This window comes from Falco punctatus (assembly GCF_963210335.1).
Source record: "Falco punctatus genome assembly, chromosome: 4".
Classification (NCBI taxonomy): Eukaryota; Metazoa; Chordata; class Aves; order Falconiformes; family Falconidae; genus Falco; species Falco punctatus.
Window position 1 is genome coordinate 93397456 of NC_137583.1, and position 20782 is coordinate 93418237.

A 20782-nucleotide genomic window follows, 5' to 3' on the forward strand; every position below is an offset into this window, starting at 1 on the left:
AATGGATTGTGCTGAGCTATGTGCGATTGGCAGAACCAGTTGTGTGCAATTGTGGCAGTATGAAACAGGCCTAAGCTTCTTTAGTAGGTGGTATTGGAAGAACATATTTTTCTATTAAAGGGAAGCATTTCTTTCTGAGCAGGAGGAAATAAACACCTGTCTTCTGTCTTCATCAAAATCTTTTCCCTTGATCCTCTTGTTAGAAAGAGATAATGTGCTGCCTACTAGTTCTGGGTCACTTGCATGACCCTATGTGTAATGAAACTCTTGCAGCTTTCTGAATGTGCTCATGCTCTCAATTATTCAATTAATGGTGCAATTTAACACATTACCTTACATTAAGTCTACTGTTTGCTACTTCAGGAACTTTACATTTCCTGTTTGGATTTCTTTTTCTAATATATTTCAGAAAAACACAAATACCTTAGGGCTTGTTTCTGGGCTCTTAAGAGCAGATTATGTGATCCCTCATGGTTTTTAAGTGCCTAGCTTTTAATCTTTACAAATTTTTTTTGTGTACGTGAATCTGCATCAGGTTTTATATCATGAATGTGAATGATTTTGTAGCATTCTTTGCCTTGTATGTTGACAGTCCTGGAAATCATCAGGTAATGTATTGTAACCAAGCCCCATATAATGTTCTGTACATAAAACTTCCATATTCCTTCTTATGAAAAGGAACTTCTAAAATCTATATTAATTTTACTCTATTAGGCACTTTGTGTCTCACATCAAATTATTTGGATGAAAAATCCATGAGATGTGTGGTGTGTATTTTGGAAATAGTTGTTTATTGTAGGTATATTAGTATATGCATGTGAGGACAAAAGTTTAAAAATTCTGTACAGTTTCTGAAGATAATGGATAGTAGGTATAAAATCTTGTTACAGAATGCATCTAAACCCCAGGTTTAGGTTGTCTGTAGAATTTTATAAAATTGGGACATCTCTTTCATCAAAAATCATATGCATTGTAATTTTTTTTCCTTTACACTAGTACGTGTAATGATGTAAGTCTGAAACTTGATGCTGTTGAAATTGTATCATTTTTTGAAATGTAAACTGCATGTTTCTTAAAGAAGAGCTGATTTACTTTTAATTTTTTTTCAGACATTTTGCCCAAATCTGAAAAACACAGAGATGTAATTGTCACAGCAGAAGTTTCACCAGATCTGGATGCAGAATCAGTATGTACCTGTATAAAAAGGAAATTACTCTGAAAACATTGGTTTCATACATAAGTAAATAATGCTTGATCATGGATAGTGACTACTACATATTTATATTTGTGGGACTGAGCTTCTGCATAGCCCCCGTTTTTCCATCAATTAAAATGCACTTTTGTTAATGATTTTAACTAGAATTATGAAAATCATTTAGTATCGTCTGCTGGAGACATTTAGATTCTTGGCTAAGCAAACATAAGTGAGCAAGAACTTAGGATCTGGAATAGCTTTGTAGAGGTTAGAATTTGTAATGGTGAGCAGTTAATAATGGGGGGGCAACAGCAAAGTGTTACGCTGTGTATCTTTTAAAGATAGAATAGGGGAACCACTGAAACATGCATTGTAACAAATGATCTCTCTCTGGTAAGGCATCATTGAATATTCTCTGATGTGGCAGCCTAAATTCATCTTGTATATACATGTAGTTTGTGAAAATTAAGATTCAAGAGAGCTTATATTGTCTCAAAACTTTTCACTTAAACATTGCAGAACATACTAATTGTACTAGAACATGTGTAATTAGTCATTTCTGGCCACAAATTTCTGCAAAAGTGATTTTCAGGGCTACTTACTGTTTAAAAAAATACACAAGGACCTGCTTTTTAATACTTTTACATATATATTTGATGTATTTATTTAAATTCTGTTATTATTACTACTGCTACCTCTACTACTACTACTCTTTGATAAAGACACCTCTCTGTAATTTATGCTAGTGTCCTAGCACTTGTCTGCTGAAAAAAGGATGGTGTGACATGGTTTTGGCTAGCTGCAATAGTCTGCTCAGAACACTTCAGAACTGTTAGGTCCACAGAATGCTCTAATGCTGCTGTGCTTATTCGCTCAACCTTCCAGATGCAAATGGTCTGTTTCTTATATAGGTAACTCAATATATCAATAAAACCACAGCCTTGAATCTTTATTTCCCAAGGCTGTCCATATATTTTAGCTTCCTGTGTGGTCAGCTTTTCTGGCAGTTCTGTCAGTAGTCATCTAGAAAGGAAAAATCTGATGGGATGGTTCATGGGGAAGGATCAATACAGCAAATGTGAAAACAATTTTAGGGCTTCTGCAGTGATCTTGCAAACTACAGGCTTGCAGATACGACTTCTGCACAGTTCGAAATAATGATGTGTGTGGTAAAAGCAAAGAGGATATAGATATATTAAAATGGATTAGATAAGCAAGTGGAGGACCATTATGGTTATTTAACACCCACCACCTCCTGTGTATGGCCTCTGATCCACAAAGTGCAGTTGATTTCTGGAAGTTGAGTATGGTAAGGATCAATCTCTTTGCACCCCTGCTATTGCTTCAGGATCAACCACTGCTCATCAGAGACAGTGGGCATGACAAGCCAGTATGAAAGTAACTATCTGATTTTTACCTGAAGAAGATATACAATGTACAAATGAAAGTCTTATTTCTAGAACCTAGAATGCCTACCAGCTTCCTGACTGCTTAGGAACTTTGCAGGTGTGGACTGGCATGGTGGGGCGAAAAGGAGGGTGGGTAAGGGGCATCAGATTGTTCTTAGTTTACTCTTTTATCACGAGAAGTTATAAGTTCAAGTCAGTAATTCGGTATTATAGTAGAAGTGAAGTCTTTAAAATAAAAAAAAAACCTAAACGAGCAGAAATGTTTTCTGAAACTTTAGGGACTTGCCTGTTTCAAAATGAAAAATAAGCATAAAATAAGCTAGTAAAATAGACTGCAAGATCAAGATGAATTTTGAGTTAGATGGAATTGCCTATTGAAATAGAAATTAGCAGTAGCAAGATGTTTGCTACAATTTTCTTTTTAATTTCAAAATACATTTCGGATTTTAAGATACTGTATGATGATTTCATGGTACGTACTATGGTGTGTATGTAACACATTGCCAGATTGGAAGTCGCCTTTCCCTACTGAATAACAGAAGGTATTTTCAGAATTTAAGTAAATACACAGAGGAAAGTAGTGTGCCAAACAAAACAGTTTTGAAATATTCATATATACATCAGAGTGTATTAGTTTCTTACATACACAGCATTCATGACCTTTTGCTATCCTTTTTGCAGGCAATTTCAAACAGAGGCTTTACATTTTCAGAAGGAGCTCAGAAATGTATTTTGTGTATTTTAATCTGTCACAGGAATGATAAGTCCTTTACCATTAATTCCCTGTTTACCAAGTTGATGGTAGGAATGTAATATTGGATTTATTGTGTTCAGTCATTCATGTGTAATATTGAATTTTCTCTGTTTTCATCTTTTTCTTCACAGCAAGCCATTGACAGTGAGGTAAAAGCAGAGTCAGTACCATCAGTCACAGTAAAGGTACTGTGCCTAACTCAAACAGTAGCATTCAAATAGTGGTGGCAAATTTTAACAAACCTGTTACTTTGTGTCTTTCACTTAGATCATGAAAATGAGTAAAATTTGAAATGCAATATGTAGTTAATTCTTGTTCTCCTTAGTATGAGAAGGTGTCATTCTAACAAGCCTTCTGCTGAAGTTAGAAAGCAATTGGAGTTTTATTTTTGATAGGCTTATCAAGAAGCAGACACAAAAACATTATTAGAATGGAATGAAGTTGTTTTTGAAGTTACAAGAATATTTTTTCCAACAATTTTCAAAGGCAATGTTTGGTTACTTGAAATGTGAATTTTGTTATCTTTAGCTGCCTTTTTAGTTGTCAATATGCAGAAATGGACTTTCTTTTGTAAAGACTTTCATAGTTTTTGCTACTGAAAAGAAAATCTAGGAAAATCTAGTTTGAAAATTGACATAATTTCAGTCCTCCATGAGAGCTGCTGCCTGTAACTGATCCTAAAGAAAGTATGTATGAGTGCTGGCACGTGCATGTGTATGCCAGTGTATTTCTTAGAATTGCCAAAAAAGGGTCATGATTTTTATTTCTGGGTTTGGGAGGATCTTCTAGGAGTATCAGTGGAGCCTTATTTTTGAGAACCTTGCAAGTTCTCCCTCTGTCTTGAGTGAAAAGTTCAGAGAGTAGTTGGACTGTTTATTGAACCAATTCCTTTACACTAATGTGGTTTAGTTGTACTTGGTCCAACATCTTTTTCTGCATTTTTTAAATGCTAAAATGATATAGGATAATATCCTAATCCTGGTAAAGTCTGTGATAGTTTTCCTTGAAGAAGTTCAGATGAACAGTATTGGACTTTCAGTAAGGCTGTTTGTGAATGTAAGGGTACCTTAAAATGTGTAACGTAAATTTAAATTACCTCCAGAAAGGTACAACTTTATCAGTCTTTAATTTATGTTGGAGCCAGTATATTGTGTGAGTTATTACAGAGAAAAGTATTGTGATTATAATTATCAAATTTGATTTTTGGAGAGTGGTAATTTCAGTATTGAGAACACAGGTAACTCCCGTTGCTCTCCATCATCTGCTCATTATTGCTATTGTAAGGCCAATGGCAAACACTGTTTAAAATGAGCATGGATGTGTTTATATATTTCATAAGCTTTTAAACCAGAAGACTTTAGAATTTTCCATTGTTTTCTTATTTATGAATCTTATACCTTTTAATGAAACAAAAATAGTAAATGTAGGGGTTATTGTGCATTCACTTTTTTCCAGGATATTTTTTCCTGTGGTAATTTAATTTAACTGATCTTCATATGTCTCCATTCTAATTAATTGCAGTTGATGAAAAATTCCTTTTAATTAATGGATTCAACTCTTTAATATTTATGAAGTTATAAGCATTGGTTCTTATGTAAGTAAGAAACAGTTGTATGTTATGGTTGCATGTTTTAACTTTTGGTAGACTAATTTGAACTCAACCACAGAATTTGGACAAATTGAGAACAATTCTGATAAATTTTAAAATTAAATATTTTCTTGATTTGTACAACTGCAACCAGTGCAAATGTATACCTTGCATGTTTTCTGCAAAGTAGGTATCTGTTACTAATGAATATTATTTGGCCATTGTAATGGTGGTTGTTGTACCCGCAACATCTGCAGGCAATGCATTATGCTCCAAAAAAAGTCCGGAATTTGTCACACTTATTTTCATATTAAAAACCTAATCTTAAAATTTATTTTTGCACTAATGACAGGCCTATCAGAATAGTTAACAAAATTAGATACTTTTGGCAAAAGTTTCTGAGTAAGAGGATTCTTCACTTCAGGCTCTTATGTGTGGCAGAAAGCTAAACATAATTGAGAAATGCACTGAAGTAACGTTTGCCAGTAACTTTAAATGTCACTGTCTTGATGACAAATTTTGAAGTGTGCAGCCTCATGTCTTCATGTTTTTAGCTCATTTAGCTCTTGATTCAGTCTTCATTGCTCATCTTACTGAGATTCTGCCTTCAGAAAACGGGGCAAAGTTTACCTCATGTATATGCAGAGGTAGACATGATTCTTCCTTTCTAGCATTAATAGCGATGGATGGTCTGAGTGCCTATTTGCAGCCCAAATATATTGTTAAATCAAAATAAATGTTGATGTTAATTCTGTTAAACTTCCTATCACTTGACTCATTTTATAACTAATAACATTTTCCTAAACTGATTTAACCTGTCTGTAGTGAACTCCTTGGTAGAACAGCAACACAAAAGAGATAATAATAAATAGCAGGTACGATCTGTGTATATGCAGACCACATTCAGATCTCAGTCACTCCTGTACTTTCATTTTAGATCTGAATTAAGTACATTCTTTTGATATCTAAGAAGTAACTGCCTACAACAGAAGCAACCAGGGCTACTCCAGGTTTATGGTTAGATCAGCTGTAGAGTTGTTGTGCTGGGTATCCTATAATGGAGTTTTAGAATTTGTTTGCCGTAAAAAAACAAGTAGAACTTGACTCTGAAATTGTTCAGAAGACAATGCATTGCTTTTTGCAGTTAAAGGAAGTAATTTCTTTGGTTAGCTTTGTTTTTATTATTATTTTTTTTTTATTTCAGTCACCTGAAAGAGGCAACTTTTTATTATTTACAACAGAACAAATGCACATGACATCTGTCAAATTTTAACATTTTCATTACGCTTTAGCGTTAGTTTGTCTTGGGTTAAAATCACAAAGAACATGAGAAAACTCCTCAGGTTTTTGCAGCCTTTCAAGTTACTATGTTCCATTATTGGCTGTAAGTAAATCGGAATTGTAAAAGAAAATACTGCTTTTGACGTTGAAATTTGAAGTTCTTAAATATTATTGCTGAATCGCTCTTTGCATTTTTTTCATATATTTTTGCTGGTTATGTTTGTTTTCTGCTATACAGAGATCAATTTGCTGCTTCTGTTAAATACTACTTTATGTCACTTGATTTAGATAACAATACAGAGCAGAGTGACTGCGCAGAAACCAAACCTGGCAGTATGTGTACAAGCTCCATTAGCAGTGACCTGTGACCAGTTCGTCTTTGATGATTTAGGTAAACTATTATAGTAGCATTACAGCTATTGTATCATATTACTTTTTCTGAGGATGTTTGAAAGATACAGTCCAGCCTCCATCAAGTGGATTGTTGTTGATGTATGGCAGTTAAAGCAATTACAAATTTGCCTTGCCTGCACGCTGCAGCTTCTAAATACTGCTTGGTGGAGGAAGATGGAGTAGAAAGGAAGGTTGCTTCCTTGATTACAGTATGATGCATGGCAGGTGAGGAGAGGCAGGGTGGCAGCTTCATGATGGAGTAATGGCTGCAGGTGGGATTGCTTTGAAGACTAAAGGGAGCTGAAGCCCAGAGAATTGTTTCCTGCTGCCTCAGTTGGGCCTGCAGATCATTTCTGTCCTGCAATATGCGGTAATGATCCCCATTGAAACTGGGCTTTACTGGCTGCTGCTCTCATCTGAAAGGACAGGTTTTTTTCTCAACATCTGACAGGAGCAAAGTGTTGATGGCTTTGTAAAATATTAAAATCACAATATAAAACTGCTCTTTTTTTGATATTTGTGTTCAGCGTGCTGAATTGTTTTACTGGTTATGCTTCAAGATAATTACAAGCTGGGGGAGAGCATTTTGCCTTTTACAAATTACAGAACTAAAGAAAGCATGTCCAGTGATTTGATAAAGGTGAACTGATGGAAACAACTATCATAATTTAGTAGAGTATTTCCCAAAGTGCTAGAAAGTATGTTGCTTTCATTTGGATGCTCCTATCACTAGATTTAATTTTGTATTGTTTTTAGAACCAGATTCATCTGAAACTGTGATGCTGTCTGTCTTTTTGAAGGGGAATTGTTCTCCATCAGAACTAGAAGGAAATTGTTTGGTTTCATACAATAGGCCAACAGGTAAGTCACTGGAGTTTTCAGATTGATTTGCCTTTTTTGAGGTCTTTTTCTTTATAAGTTTCTTATAGATGCTCATTTGCTATATATCAAAGGCAGTGGTAATTAAAGAAGTGATGTGTATTAGTCTGGTGGTCAGTTTTAGTTAATATTTTATGTAGCATCATTAAGTTATGTAATTGGTCTTACAGAGGTAAAATCATATGCTTGTGGTTTGGGAAGCAGCTGTACAAGCTTTCCCATCCTGTCCTATCAATTCGCTTCTGTTCTGGTCTTTAAATGACAGGTATAGGAGAAGTTAATTACATCTTTATGACTATTCAGCCTTCTGGGCTGCCAAGAAATTTGACAGTAACTGCCTCCCCATAGAGGAGGAGATCTGAATAAATATTGGGAGTGATTATTCCTCACATCCCTTATGACAGTTGAACACACTCATTCTAAACAAATAAACTAACACATAGGAACAGAAACTAAGTAATTCTTTTTTATAATAACTTAATGACCCTAGTGATAGAATATATAAATTTACCCTGCTATCCATAGCTGAAGACTGATTAGCTTAGTTTTCTATGCACAGCCTTGTGAATGTGTCAGGCTACTGAGAAACTGTATTTAGGCAGGGGTTCTGTGTTAAGTTATGCGGCATAAACCAATTTAAGCTGTCTGTTTTTCGTGTCTCACTGCTTGGCTTTGCTCTTGCACCTCCTCGCCTGTTGTGCTCACACAATCAGCAGTTATTTCTCAGCCAGATATGCTGTTTTGGTTCACTGTGCAAAGACAGAGTTGTGCTGGCACAGATGGAAGGGTGACATGGAGTAGACTGGCATCAAAGAAATGCACGTGGAGTTAGGGCTTCTGTGAAGGGTGGGGATCTTGAGTACCTTATCCTACGTAGACACTTTTATTTCATTTACTTCACTTCTCCCTTGAAATATTGTGCTTATAAAGATAGTATAGACTACGTGAGGACTGAAATGTTTATTTCTAGACAAAACTGAAACGTATGTTTTTAAAGAACTTGATCTTACCCTCTTTAGACAAGACTTGCAGATATGTGCAGAAGGTGGGAGAGAAAAGGATGCTTCTCCCTTTTCCTTGAGATCCTGCACAAACAGTGTGTACAAACTTCACTCCCCCTGTATTGTGACTCTGCTTGTTCCTTGTGAATGAGAAGCTGTACCTTCATAAGTTTCCGACTTATGGTTGGGTTTAGACAGGTTTTGTGGTATGACTGTGTAGGTAGTACACTACTGAATATCTCAGATCCTCTGATTTTGAAAGCTTGCTTTTTGTTCTTGCTTCTGTGATTTTGCTTTGCAAGACCAGAGTATCAAAATTAAAGGGTATTTCTCACTGGCAAATGAATGTATTATATCTTTCAGGTGATACTAGTTTAAAACATAAACTTGCACTTATGTTTTAGATATTATGTTGGGTTTTGTGAGCATTTGGTTAAGGAAGTAAAGGAATCTTGAATCTTAAGTATGTTTGTTTATGTGCAATTCCCTAGAAGACATGAAGTTTAACAGAACTGGGGAACTGCAGAAGAAATTTTAAAAACTTAGCTTTAATGGTAGAATTTGAAAGACTTCTAAATAAAGGAGCATAATTAAGATCCTGCTAAAGTTTTGGATATTCAATTAAATTGTTAAGCTGGGATAATTCTATTCAATTACATACAAATACTAGTGTTACTTGTACAAGGCAATAAAATCCTTAAGTGTAATATACTAGTAAGCAAAAATTATGTGCTTTTCTGGCTTCATTTTATTGGAGTAGGGACTTTTTCCTCTTGTTTTTAAGAAACCCATATTTGTGGACCACTTGGTCTTCAGTGTGTCTCTGTGGGTTTCATACAGCTGAAGGTTAAGGAGTCAGTCAGCTGGATGGGATTGTACTATTGATGAATGTAGCCTCATGTCTGTTTTTTGGCTAGTATTATGTCTTTATGTATTGTCTACTTAACAAATGTGGCTTAAGTTCTTTAAAACCTCTTACTACGTTACCTTTTTTCCTTATTTGAGTAGCATCTCATGTATTCTTTTTTTTTTCTTTTTTCTTTTGTCCCATTGCTGATTACATGGTAGAGCTCAATCCTGAAGGTGAGTGAATGGAAAACATGCAAAGTTTGAATGGTTTCATGAATGACAGCATATGCTGAATAAAACAGATTTGGAAGGGAGCTGTTATTTCACCTGTTATTTCTATAAGTTCTTATCATCCTTGGTTTGATTCTACAATGGTGTGAATATTTGAAAAAATGGAAAGAAAATGGGGCTTAGACATAAGAAGACAATTACCATGGGAAAAATAGAAAGTAATAAAGACATTTCTTGGTGACGTGTATTATACTTTCTCATATGTAACAGGAATTTTGTAAAGTATTAAGAACCTTGTACTTTGAGACTGGAAATGGAAAACGCAGTTGTATGTTTTTTCTTTACCATAGTTTTAGCTTCCCCCCCCCCCCAAGTTTCAGCTTAGGCAGCTAAATTATAGCTTTTTTGGTGCAACTGAAATATTAAGGATTTATAGCTAATACTATGCTCTGTGGACTGAGTAGCTCTGAGAATGATGTCACTTAATCTCTCTTCATTTCAATTCCTATTGGAAACATCTTATTTGAGGCTAAAGGGCTGCTTTCTAAGAATACCAGCAATACAAAACATAGCTGGGGTTCTGGTAGATATGATACTCGGAAAAGGTACAATTTAAAAGACAAAACAGGACTGGAAAGTTAGCTTATATATAAGTAGACTAAAAAGAGAGAAGGGTGGTTTTGCAATGTAGTTGTGTACATCTGTTGAAAAGATAGAGTCCTTTAGGAGATATTTTACTGACTTTAAAAATATATATTAAGTACAAATTCTCTCATGTTTTGTGGAGGGGAAACAAGTTGCTTTTCATAGATTTAGAGATCAACTGAAAGGGTTATTTCAGTTTTTTAGGAAAACAGAAGTTATACATACAGATGTATGTATATTTGAGTCTTGTTTTTTAATACTTACACTCTTATGAGCATACCAAGTGAAGTAAGAAAGTACGTAACTCTGTTAATGGTTCCCTTCCTTTTCTGGTTTCTGGATATTTCAGGGGACCTTGAGGTGCCATGCAGGAAATACATGCTTGAACCATCTCAATAAAATACTACTCTTGGCCAGAGCAGCTGTCACCATGTGACAGATTTCTGCTATGTATATATATATGTATGTATATACTATACAACATAATTTTAAAAATTATTTAAAAATAAATATAAAAATAAATTATATAAAAATAAATGTAAATGTTTTGAAAGGGTAACATTCTAAAAATGAAGATTTGGATTTCCTAATCAGCATGGAAATCTGATACTGAAGGAAATATTGTGGAGCATAGTAAAATTTGTGGAATTTTCTGGGACAAAATTTATTTGGGTTGCAGTGAGGTGCATTGGACTAGTTAAATTCAGGGTCATCAATACCAGAAAAAGCATAAATTATCTGAATATTTAACATCCTAAATTTGAGAATTGAGCTTTAATGTTTTTATCATGTACATCAGTGTTATGTTTCAAATATAATTAAGATGAATGCTTAAGTAATTTGGAAGTGAAATTGTACCTACAGTGCATGTAACTTGTATTAGTTTTCTCAGGTGAGTGCATAGTATGCCTTTAGTATTAACTTATTAGAGAATGTTACAAAACTTCTGTTGTGTTTCAGATTAGAATCTGTTTTTTTCCCACATTTTTTCCTATATTACAGTGCTAAAATTGTATATTGTGCAGTGTGTCACAACTCTAGATGAAGTCAGATGTATTATTAGACAACACCAAAGGACTGAGGAAGTTCTTGCTCCCGCACTTTGCTACTGCTTTGTGTTTCTTTATTACCATTTAAAATTCTGAAATATTCTAAAAGCTTTCCCAGCAAGAGTTTTTCACTGTAGTGATAAATATTGTTGGAACGTTTTGGTTTGGTTTTCTTACACATAGTTGTTTTGGACTCGTCAACTAGATTTGTCTCCCAGTCCCCTTCCAAAGCCAGATACTCTTTGGTTTAGTTTTAATTTGGCCTTTGTCTGAGATATTGAAAAATTATGCTTATGATGAGGCAGGCTGAGAGCAGCCTATCTAGGAACAGCTGGTTTGAAACAAGAAGAAAAACATCTTGTTTTAAATAGAAAAATATTTCAAAATCTTTTTCGCTAGTTTTGTCACTAATTTTTTCCTGTTGATAAGTCTCCGTATCCAAGTTCAATAGTAAGATACTTGTGTTATTTTTTCATCAAGAGAATATTTTAATTTTCCCATCAGATGATGAAGATACAGTTGAAGTGAATCATTCAGGAAAGGTCATGGGTTTATTGTCAAGTATTTTTTCAGGAATTTTCCTTGGAGACCAGGGATATCCTAGTTTTGAGGACCAGTCTTAAGCTTTCCGCTTGTTTTACACTAATTCTGGTTTTTACAAACTGCTGCAGAATAGTTACTTGGAGGCATTAGCAGCCAGCCAAAGGAGCTAATGATTTGACAAGAGGGTTGAATCTAAGCTGTCTAGTAACATTTTTCCCCTAAGAGAAGTCTTAGAAATTTGGCTAATAACTTTTGATTTCCCATACAGTTGAAAAACTTTACTTGAAAAGGTAAAAAATTTAAAGGTACTTCCAGTGGAAATTTTAACAAAAATTGAGAATTTTACATAGTTTTTGTTTTAACATGTTCCTTAATTAAAATATTAAAAATATCTTGTTATACCTCTTTGAGGAGAGCAATATGAAGTCATTTGTATTCAGAATATGGATATGAAAGATAAATCTGTATTCTTTCATTGTAGGAATACCGAAAGTTGCAGAGTGTAACTTCAGTCTGCCTTTGCGATTAATTTGCTTTCCAGCTCAACCTTCAAAAGCAGCAAACCACAAGATAACTATTGATACCAATAAACCTCCCATCAGTTTTGTCACCATTTTCCCAGGTAGGTTTTTACGTATGTCTGTAATAGGAAATGTGTCAGGAACTCCAACAGGATTGTTTGTCTCCAGAAAGTAATGAGGTAGTTAACAAAGCTAATGTCAAAATGTTAAAAAAGTATACTTTGAAAGAAAAGATGGCATAATAATTCAGTAATAATCCACCTGGGCTAGTATATCTGTCTCTGGTAAAACTGCAGATTTCTTTAACATGGTGGGCATGATGATCTGAGTTTTTACGTATCCAGAAAAGCATTTTACATAAAATTGCACAAACAGTCTTGTAATGGGGAAAATGCGGGCTTTCATTAAAAAAAGAATAAACAGGGCAAAGCAAACATGGTAGATGTTGTGTGTAAGGGGGACAGTTGCTTTGGAAGAAAGATTTGTGGAGTTCTTGATATATCAGTCTGGAGCTGATCTTATTTAATAATTTCATTAGCCTTCTTGGACCAGAAAGAAGACATGTAACTTGGTGATATTTTCTGATGCGCAAACCTGAGCTACATTTTATATTCAGGAGAATACCAAAAAGGTACGAAGGAGGAATTAGGTGCCATTTAGGCCTGGAAAAAGAAGAATGAAACTGAGTACTCTGAAGTGTAATGTTATGAAAATAATTTCTGCTGTAATTATGTACTCACAATTTGGAAGAGAGAGAGGAGGTGGAAGGTTACCACAGGAATACTCTGTGGTACAATATAGTACAATCATAAGCAAACAAATAAGAACTGAACATGCATTAGACAAAATTTTTCCATGCAGGAAATTAGTATCATGTTACTATGCACTGGCATACTGAGTGCTGGTTGCTGATATTAAATAAAAATTAATTCAAACTCAAAAGTGTAGAAAAAAGCTATGAACATTATCTAGGGATTTGAAGAGGAGAATTAAAAGAAAGTGACTCATTTAGCTTAATAAAACACAGGCAAAGAAAGGGAATACAGTTGACTTCAGTAAATATTTTGTGGCTGTATCATGGATCTAGATGATCATATTAGCACAAGAAGAAATGAATAAACAGGGTTTGTAAAGTGATTGTGAATAAGTTCAGTCTGGCAGTGATTAATTTTCTAAACTTCAGAAGACTAAGGTTCTGGAACAGTTTTCTGAGTGCTGTACGGGCCAACAACTTTAATATGATATTTTTAAGCTGGAGCTGCATCTCTTTTTGAAAAGCTTATATAATACATTTGTCTAAGAGCAGTGGAGTAGGGATGGTTGGGGTTTTTGGTAGCACAATTTTCTTCATTTGGAGGCTAAAGATACCTTTTCTCTCAAATCGGTGTGCTGTGTAATACTTCAAACAGAAATGTTTTTTTCAAAGGTCTACATTTTTGGGTTTTAATCACAGTTTTCCATTACAGCTAAGCAATAATACTTTCAAAATAGAGCATTATATTTTATTTTTAACGTAGGGGTGCATTTTTGAAAATATAACGCAAATCATAGGCCTAATGTGTTCCAGAAGAAGGTATTAAAATCTTCTCATGTCTGTTCATCCAGTTTCCAGTGATGGGTGTGGATGGGGTGTGTGTGTACATGAAGCATACTGTTTATGATATGATCTGTGAGAGAACTTTGGATTCTTGTTATACACAATAAAAATCGTATCTCTTCTACTCCCTGTTTTGCCTTATTTTTAGGGGAAAGTTGGGAGGAGAGGTGACATGGAATTATTTTTGAAATATGTTACTTAAAATTGGGCCTTTTAACCTGGTATGATCCACTACATGGAATGAAAAGAAAGGTGGACATTTATGGGACTTTGCAGAGTAGCTACTTTTAGTAAGCTGCAAGTTTATTGCATTCTGCTGAAAGCTGAAAAGAGAATGCACTAAAACATTTTCATTATAATTTCCACATAAATATCTGAATTAAAGATGGCCTTGCATCTGGTAAAAGGTGATAGTCTTTGGGCTGTACACTAATCACAGTTCTTTTTAGATGGTACAGACTGAACCTCTGAGAAATTTACCTTTTGTTTCCAGGCTGGGGTCGAACAGCAGTGTGTGGCCCAGCTTGCACCTCTGAATGAAGGGAGGGTATACCAAACTACTGCTGATGTTCTTTACTTCGGAGCCCCAAGAAGGGGAGGGAGTAGTCTCATTCAGATTGCCTTTCCTAAATTGCACGTGCAAAGGTTAATATTGTCCTGGCTATGGTTTGAGGTTTGTTAAACGGCAGTGTTGAATTATAGAAAACTATTTAACTTTCTCTTTCAGACTTTGTTGATCCGTCTGAGGATGACCAGACAAATGTTTTGGGATTTCAGTTTTTAACTGGTTCAAAAACCACTCTTCTTGCTTCAAAAACGTCACGTAAGTGCTGTTAGTATTAATGTAAAAGAAGTCTGATCGTCGGTTAAAATATGTACAAAATGAGAATGTGAATCGTTACAAAGAAGAATAATCACTACATGAGAATTAACACAGGAGTTTCAAAGCCTTAACTGACTGTTTCTTATCCCCTCTCAACTATCTAATTATGTTACTAGGACAGGCACAAAATTAGATAACTAACCACAAAAACCATACTCAAAATATAGTACACTACAGTGACAATTTTCTGAAGAAATTATATTTTCTTCAAGTTTTTAGCAATGTTTTTATTCATGAATTAATATGATTGTTATAATAATGGAAGAAATCCTCTTTTCCTCAAAGGTGTTTCATTACCTGTTCTTAGAAGTAGTCATCTACTGGAAATTTTGAAAGGGTTTGAAAAGCAGGTTTCTAACTCTCCACTGACTTTCAGTAATCCTTGACATTAATTAGGCATCAGGCCCTACTCACTTGCTTCTCTACATCTAAGTGAATGCCTGTCTGTATCTTTAGATGCTTGTATATCTTTAAGTATAGGATTAGGGATTCAATATCCTTCATATTATGCTTACAGAATGTATGAACGTGCATGTTGATATGCTGTTACTTGGTCCAGTGTCTCTTGTATAGAGCAGTTTGTGAATTAAGTAGTCATGTTCCAACCACCTGTGAGTTTGTTCTCTTTTTAAAAAAGATTGGTTCTCTTTGTTTCAGAGAGTTTATGGTCTTGCTCTGTACAACTACTCAACTCACTGAACTCTTTCTTGGCATGTGCACTGGAACCAAATAAATTCAATTGTGTTTAGCGTTTTCCTTGCCAGCAGAGCACAAAGTCTTCATTTACTACAGCAGACAAATTGAAAAACTAGAATACCTATTGCACATTTCAGGGAGTTCAAATGGAACACTGTGTGAATGCTTTATGAAAACTGTTTTGAGTGAGATCAGAATCTAGTTTGTTGATGTGGAATTCTTTTGACACAAAAATAATCTGCCTCCCTGGTTTAAAAAATCAGTATTCATGATGGATTATATAAATATTGGTGGTGTCAGCTGTGAGCTATGAGGTAATATTTAGTATATTTTCTGGTGTAATCAAATGTGATAAAAACAGAAACAATCTGGAGAGTAACTTTCATTGTACCAAGAATCAATTTACACTTGTAAGGTTCAAAACAATTTGTATTAGTTTGTGTGTGTGTTATTTGCATGCTGGTTTATTGTTGGTTTGTTTTTAATATTTGTTTAAATAGTAGATCTTAGATAGTTTCAACTAACTAGATGTGCAATGATAGTCTCTGAAAGCTAAAGAATTTAAAGTATTAATAAATAACTTTTTTTTCTGGATTCCAATTTAAATCTTTCATTTGGACTTTGTTTTGTGTAGTTGCTAAATCTGATGCTGTGTAGGGGGCAAATTTGGGTTTATGTAATGAATGTATTTTAGCTTCTAGTGAAGCTGTAACTTTTAATTCCCTCACCCCAAACCCTCAAGCTTTTCCTCTCAGGTTTGTTTATTCGCTAGCTAGGAATGAAGCTTGCAGGCTTACTATAAACTTTCCCACACTGCTTTACTTGTGAAGATCACTTTACAAAGGAGATTCAAAATATCTGCTTCTTTTAGTGTGACTACACATTTCTTATGTCTGGGAATCCTTACTTCAGAAAACAAATTTATTATTTGATGTCACCTTCTATGTTAGCCGCTTGTTATCAGCATCTGCTTCATGCATTGGATTGAGTTAGTTACAGAATTTCTTGGGAGGGGTGGGTGTTCACTTATTTGAAATGTTATCCAAGTAAAACTCATTTAAAAAAATAAAATTGTAAAAGGCCTGATACTTTGAAACATAATTCAGAATATTTTTATAAACAGAGAATATCCATCATATAAAAGCATTGTTTGGTAGAATTTCATGATACTAAAATGATTGTGCTTGAGGGGACAGATCTATGGAACTAATGAATGCAGATGAAATTGTGTTGTTTGGGAGGTCCTTATTCTTTTATGTAATTTAACACGGAGTCTATACTTAGTAAAAGTGCTCATGCAGCACTATCATTGTGGAAATGTTCTTCAAAAAGAAAATTGTATGCATACATAAATAGTGACTAGAATAATGGTGTTTCAGAAAAAAAAAAAGTTAATTGGGACTGATTGTCCTTATTTCTGGTTTTCCATGAAATAAGTTAATCTTGAATAATGGAAGAAAACCTCTTTTTCCATATCCCTTATCAAATGGACCTTAAATTCTGAGTAAGAAGAACTGCATGTAGGAATGAAAGTCTCCAGGTTCAGTTGGGTTTCACTGCTGAAGCTGCAAATATGAATGACATCTGTTTCCAGAATTTTTATAAAATTGTATTAGTTAATCCATTTTGAACAGTGTAATTGAACATGTCACTTCAGCTTGTCAAGAGGACTGTTGCAAAGAAGCCCAGCCTGAAATTCATTTTGACAGTTAATATGTATTAAAAAGTAGCTTGCCTCATGTAGACTAAGGTTTTAATATGGGTTTTTTTGCTGAAATTTAACAGTCTTTTAATTGAGGCGTAAAGAAGGCTTGACTGCTAATTGTGGCTAGGTTTTTTTCTGCTGCTGTGGGCTTCCTAGCTGAGAAATGAGCTGAGTCTTCTAGACTCCCTTAGATAACCTACTGGCAGGGCAACAATTCTTAATGCAGACTCTGCTAGCTGGATACCTAGTGTAGCATTAAAAGCCTTTGTAACTTATGTAACCTATTGGTGCTCCTCAATGTCTTGCTTATCAGTTTCAGAATTTTCTGAAACTCTGTTGAAATTTCCTCTAACAGAGCTTATTTTTTATAAAAAGCTAACACAAGTTAACTACTATAAAAGCACAGGAGCAGAAGCACAGTTATTTCTTTAGGGTTTTTTATTGTATTTCTGTTTAAAGCATTTGTTTAGTACAACTAAAGATTCTCAGTTCTGTACAGTTTCTAAAGCTAATTTGTCTTTTTTGAGAGCTGAAAGATCATGTAAAGCAAATGACTGCAATTCTTTCTACTCAGGCTATGGTAAAATTAGATTATGTTTGTATTGACCAACATACGATGTATGGAAAGTAAATATGCATTTTGGAGGAAATTAATTTCATCCATTTTAAACTATTAATGTATTAGATATGTCAATTACAGATGGAATGACTGTTGATTTGTCCTGAAAACATCTGAGGTAATCTCCCTCAAGGAAAAATCACTTAAGGGAAAGCGTGATGATACATCCAACTAAGTCCAGTCATTACGTTGAGAGTGTTTAAGAAATGGGTATTAGGTTGAATGTTATCTTTAGCAGATGGTGTTCCTTTCTTTAACAGGCATGTTTTTAAATAAAACTTGCTTCTTTCCTGTTACATTGTAAACAGAATTTTTCATTCTCTATTTAGTGAAATACATATCCTGGGAATAAAGCCAGTGGTAATGTCAAACAATCTTGAATTACTAATGTTGAGAAAATTTTAAATAAGTATATTCAAGTTCTAAAGAATTCTGGTTAATTTGATTTACTGTGAACCTTGTTAACAAGGGCAAAAAAAAGAGAACTATTTTGTATCAAATAGCAGCAACTCCTTTTCCTCATAGCTGCATTTCCATCTACCCTTTTGGATAACGTACTGGTAGATGAGTAATGAGAAGAAATAAAGAACTGCTGTTTGAAAGTTTTCGCGGGGGGAGAAAGAAAATGCTGCTATGATTTTCCACAATGTTTTCCTCTCAACGTTTAGTTAATTCTAATTTCCTGGAAAATGAAGAGAGTATTATGCAAATATGGATTAGAAACAACAGAGATAAAATCTCTTTCCACTAGCTTGATAATTTGAAATTCACTAAAATGGGATAAATTAAATGAATTTACTGGGACAGGTAACACTAGCTAACAGGATTTGTGTTTTCACTTTTGTTTATATTAACACTTTCATTTCTACACTAAAACATTTTTACAAAGCTGTAGTGTGCAGATGGATAAAAATCGCCTTCTACTAGTATTAGCTGTATCTAGAGTGAAGCATAACACTATCAAAACTAAATATTGTTGTTTGTGACAAGTTAGATTAATACTTTTCCTACTTGAAGATATACTAGAAAGTGGAGATGTAAAAAGAATTGTGTTGATTGTATTATCTGAGAACTCGGATTGCAGTTTGTTTGTTGCCACTGTTATCAGACACTTAGGATGCTGTGCTCCTGTCATGGTCCAAAGTGAGTTGAACCTGATTCTGCCTCCAACCCGCAGAAAAGTTCACAAGGTTGTTTTATGGCAGGGAATTGCAGACAGACTGTTGTTATGACTCCAGTGATTCTCTCGTTTCCATATTATAGTAGCTCTTGATGGCTTTTTGTTCCTCATGATCAAGCCCATACTCTGAAGTAGCCCTGAAGCAATAAATACTAGCATTTTGTGCTACAAAATTGTCTGTTAAAATTAGAATAAAAGAGGTAGTATTTAGGACTACATCAATAAAATACAAGTATTTCTTTAACACTAGTGAACGCGTATCTCTTATGAAAATCTCGTATAGACTTTACAGTTAGCAAGTTAAATCTGTGTGTTACCTAAACTATGTTGTATAGTGAATGTATGTGGCTTAAATGTGTGTTTATTAGTATTGTGTTTGTCCTTGTTTTCAAAGAACGATATAGGATCCAGAGTGATCAGTTAGAAGACCTTTGGCTGATAACAAAACAGCTCAAGCTTCGACTTGAAGAACATTTCAAGAAGCAAAACTGCAAAGATTTTGCATGTACCTTTTCTGGTTCAATTCCCCTGCAAGAATATTTTGAACTAATTGATCAACATTTTGAGGTATGTTACATAGTATGTGAATTGTTAAATGTTCTGCTAGTTTTAAAATTGTTTGTATGTTAGTACTGTGATTAATCACATCCTAACTGTGTTATCACAGGCATTTGTTTTTCAGAAAAAAGGAAGTTGCATCTAAGGTAGTGCTGGAAAAAAATGTCCTCACTTTTTTTTTAACATATGGAGTATGCCTTGCCTCTGAAACAGTCCTTGTGATTAGCAGAGCACAAGTAATTAGTATGCACTCTACAAACGATACAAATTATGATACTAGTATTTGTTCTTCTCCTCACTGCCTGTACAGAAGCCTGGGTTCTTCATTCACTAATGTCATGTTAATTGTAAAATGTTTATAAAATTTGTCCTTGGTTTTAGGCAATTTTACTTTTCTGTAATAATGAGGTCATGAGCATTTTTTTTCTGAATCATCCTCATAATTATATAAAAAGTCCCTTCTGATTTTAAAAACTGACTGCCCCTGTAGAAGTAGCATTGGAGGCTCAAGGAAGTTTACCAGACCACATATAAAACAAATGTAATTACTTTTTCCTGTTTGTTCATGCAGATGACAATGAAAAACCTCCAGTAGTTCAGCTAGCTTGTAGAAATAGCTAATAAAATAAAATAGATGCACTCCTTCCCCCCTAACTTTCTAGTAAAAAAAGAGAAGAGCTATTTGAAAATTTCTGTTAAACTCATGTAATGGGCAAAAGCAGCAACTTATGTGTGTAAGAGTGAGAAATACTACTGGATGTTCTTTTATGCTGGCAAATTTTCTGTGTGGTGGAGCCATCACCACAGAGAAAGATGGAAGGCTGTAGCTGGGATTCTCTAGGATATCTTAAGAAGTCGTCCTAGATTCAGGTCTGTCTTGCAAGCTTGGGAGTAGTTATTCTGTTAGTTTTTAAGGTAATTTCAAAATCGAAAAGTTTGGGTTTTTTTTTAGTGACTAGTATTGTAGAAATACATTAAACATAGACTTCATTATATTTTATCACAAGCTAAAATACATTGAAGTTTGAAATACAGATGTGATTGCTGGAATGCTAATTTAGGATCTAATTATGTTGCAGCTGGATATTTTGAAGTTTCTGAAATTTTACAATAATTATCTGGTCTAAAAGGTAGCAAATAATCTGTCAAGGGGATCCTAATTCTCCCATCCCTGTAAGTTTCAACACACTTATTTTGGTAAGCTTG

General features: G+C 34.4%; 1 protein-coding gene across 4 annotated transcripts in view; it reads left to right on the forward strand.

Moving 5' to 3' along the window:
* Positions 1 to 20782, forward strand: part of BBS9 (Bardet-Biedl syndrome 9) — a 308046-nt gene that overhangs the window by 60363 nt on the left and 226901 nt on the right. For all 4 annotated transcript variants that reach the window (XM_080383273.1, XM_080383274.1, XM_080383272.1 and 1 more), the window contains 8 exons: positions 1110 to 1186; positions 3490 to 3543; positions 6516 to 6618; positions 7377 to 7481; positions 9569 to 9583; positions 12299 to 12439; positions 14663 to 14758; positions 19413 to 19585. In XM_080383273.1, the coding sequence (XP_080239399.1) occupies positions 1110 to 1186; positions 3490 to 3543; positions 6516 to 6618; positions 7377 to 7481; positions 9569 to 9583; positions 12299 to 12439; positions 14663 to 14758; positions 19413 to 19585 (764 nt within the window). The remainder of the gene's footprint in view (positions 1 to 1109; positions 1187 to 3489; positions 3544 to 6515; positions 6619 to 7376; positions 7482 to 9568; positions 9584 to 12298; positions 12440 to 14662; positions 14759 to 19412; positions 19586 to 20782) is intronic.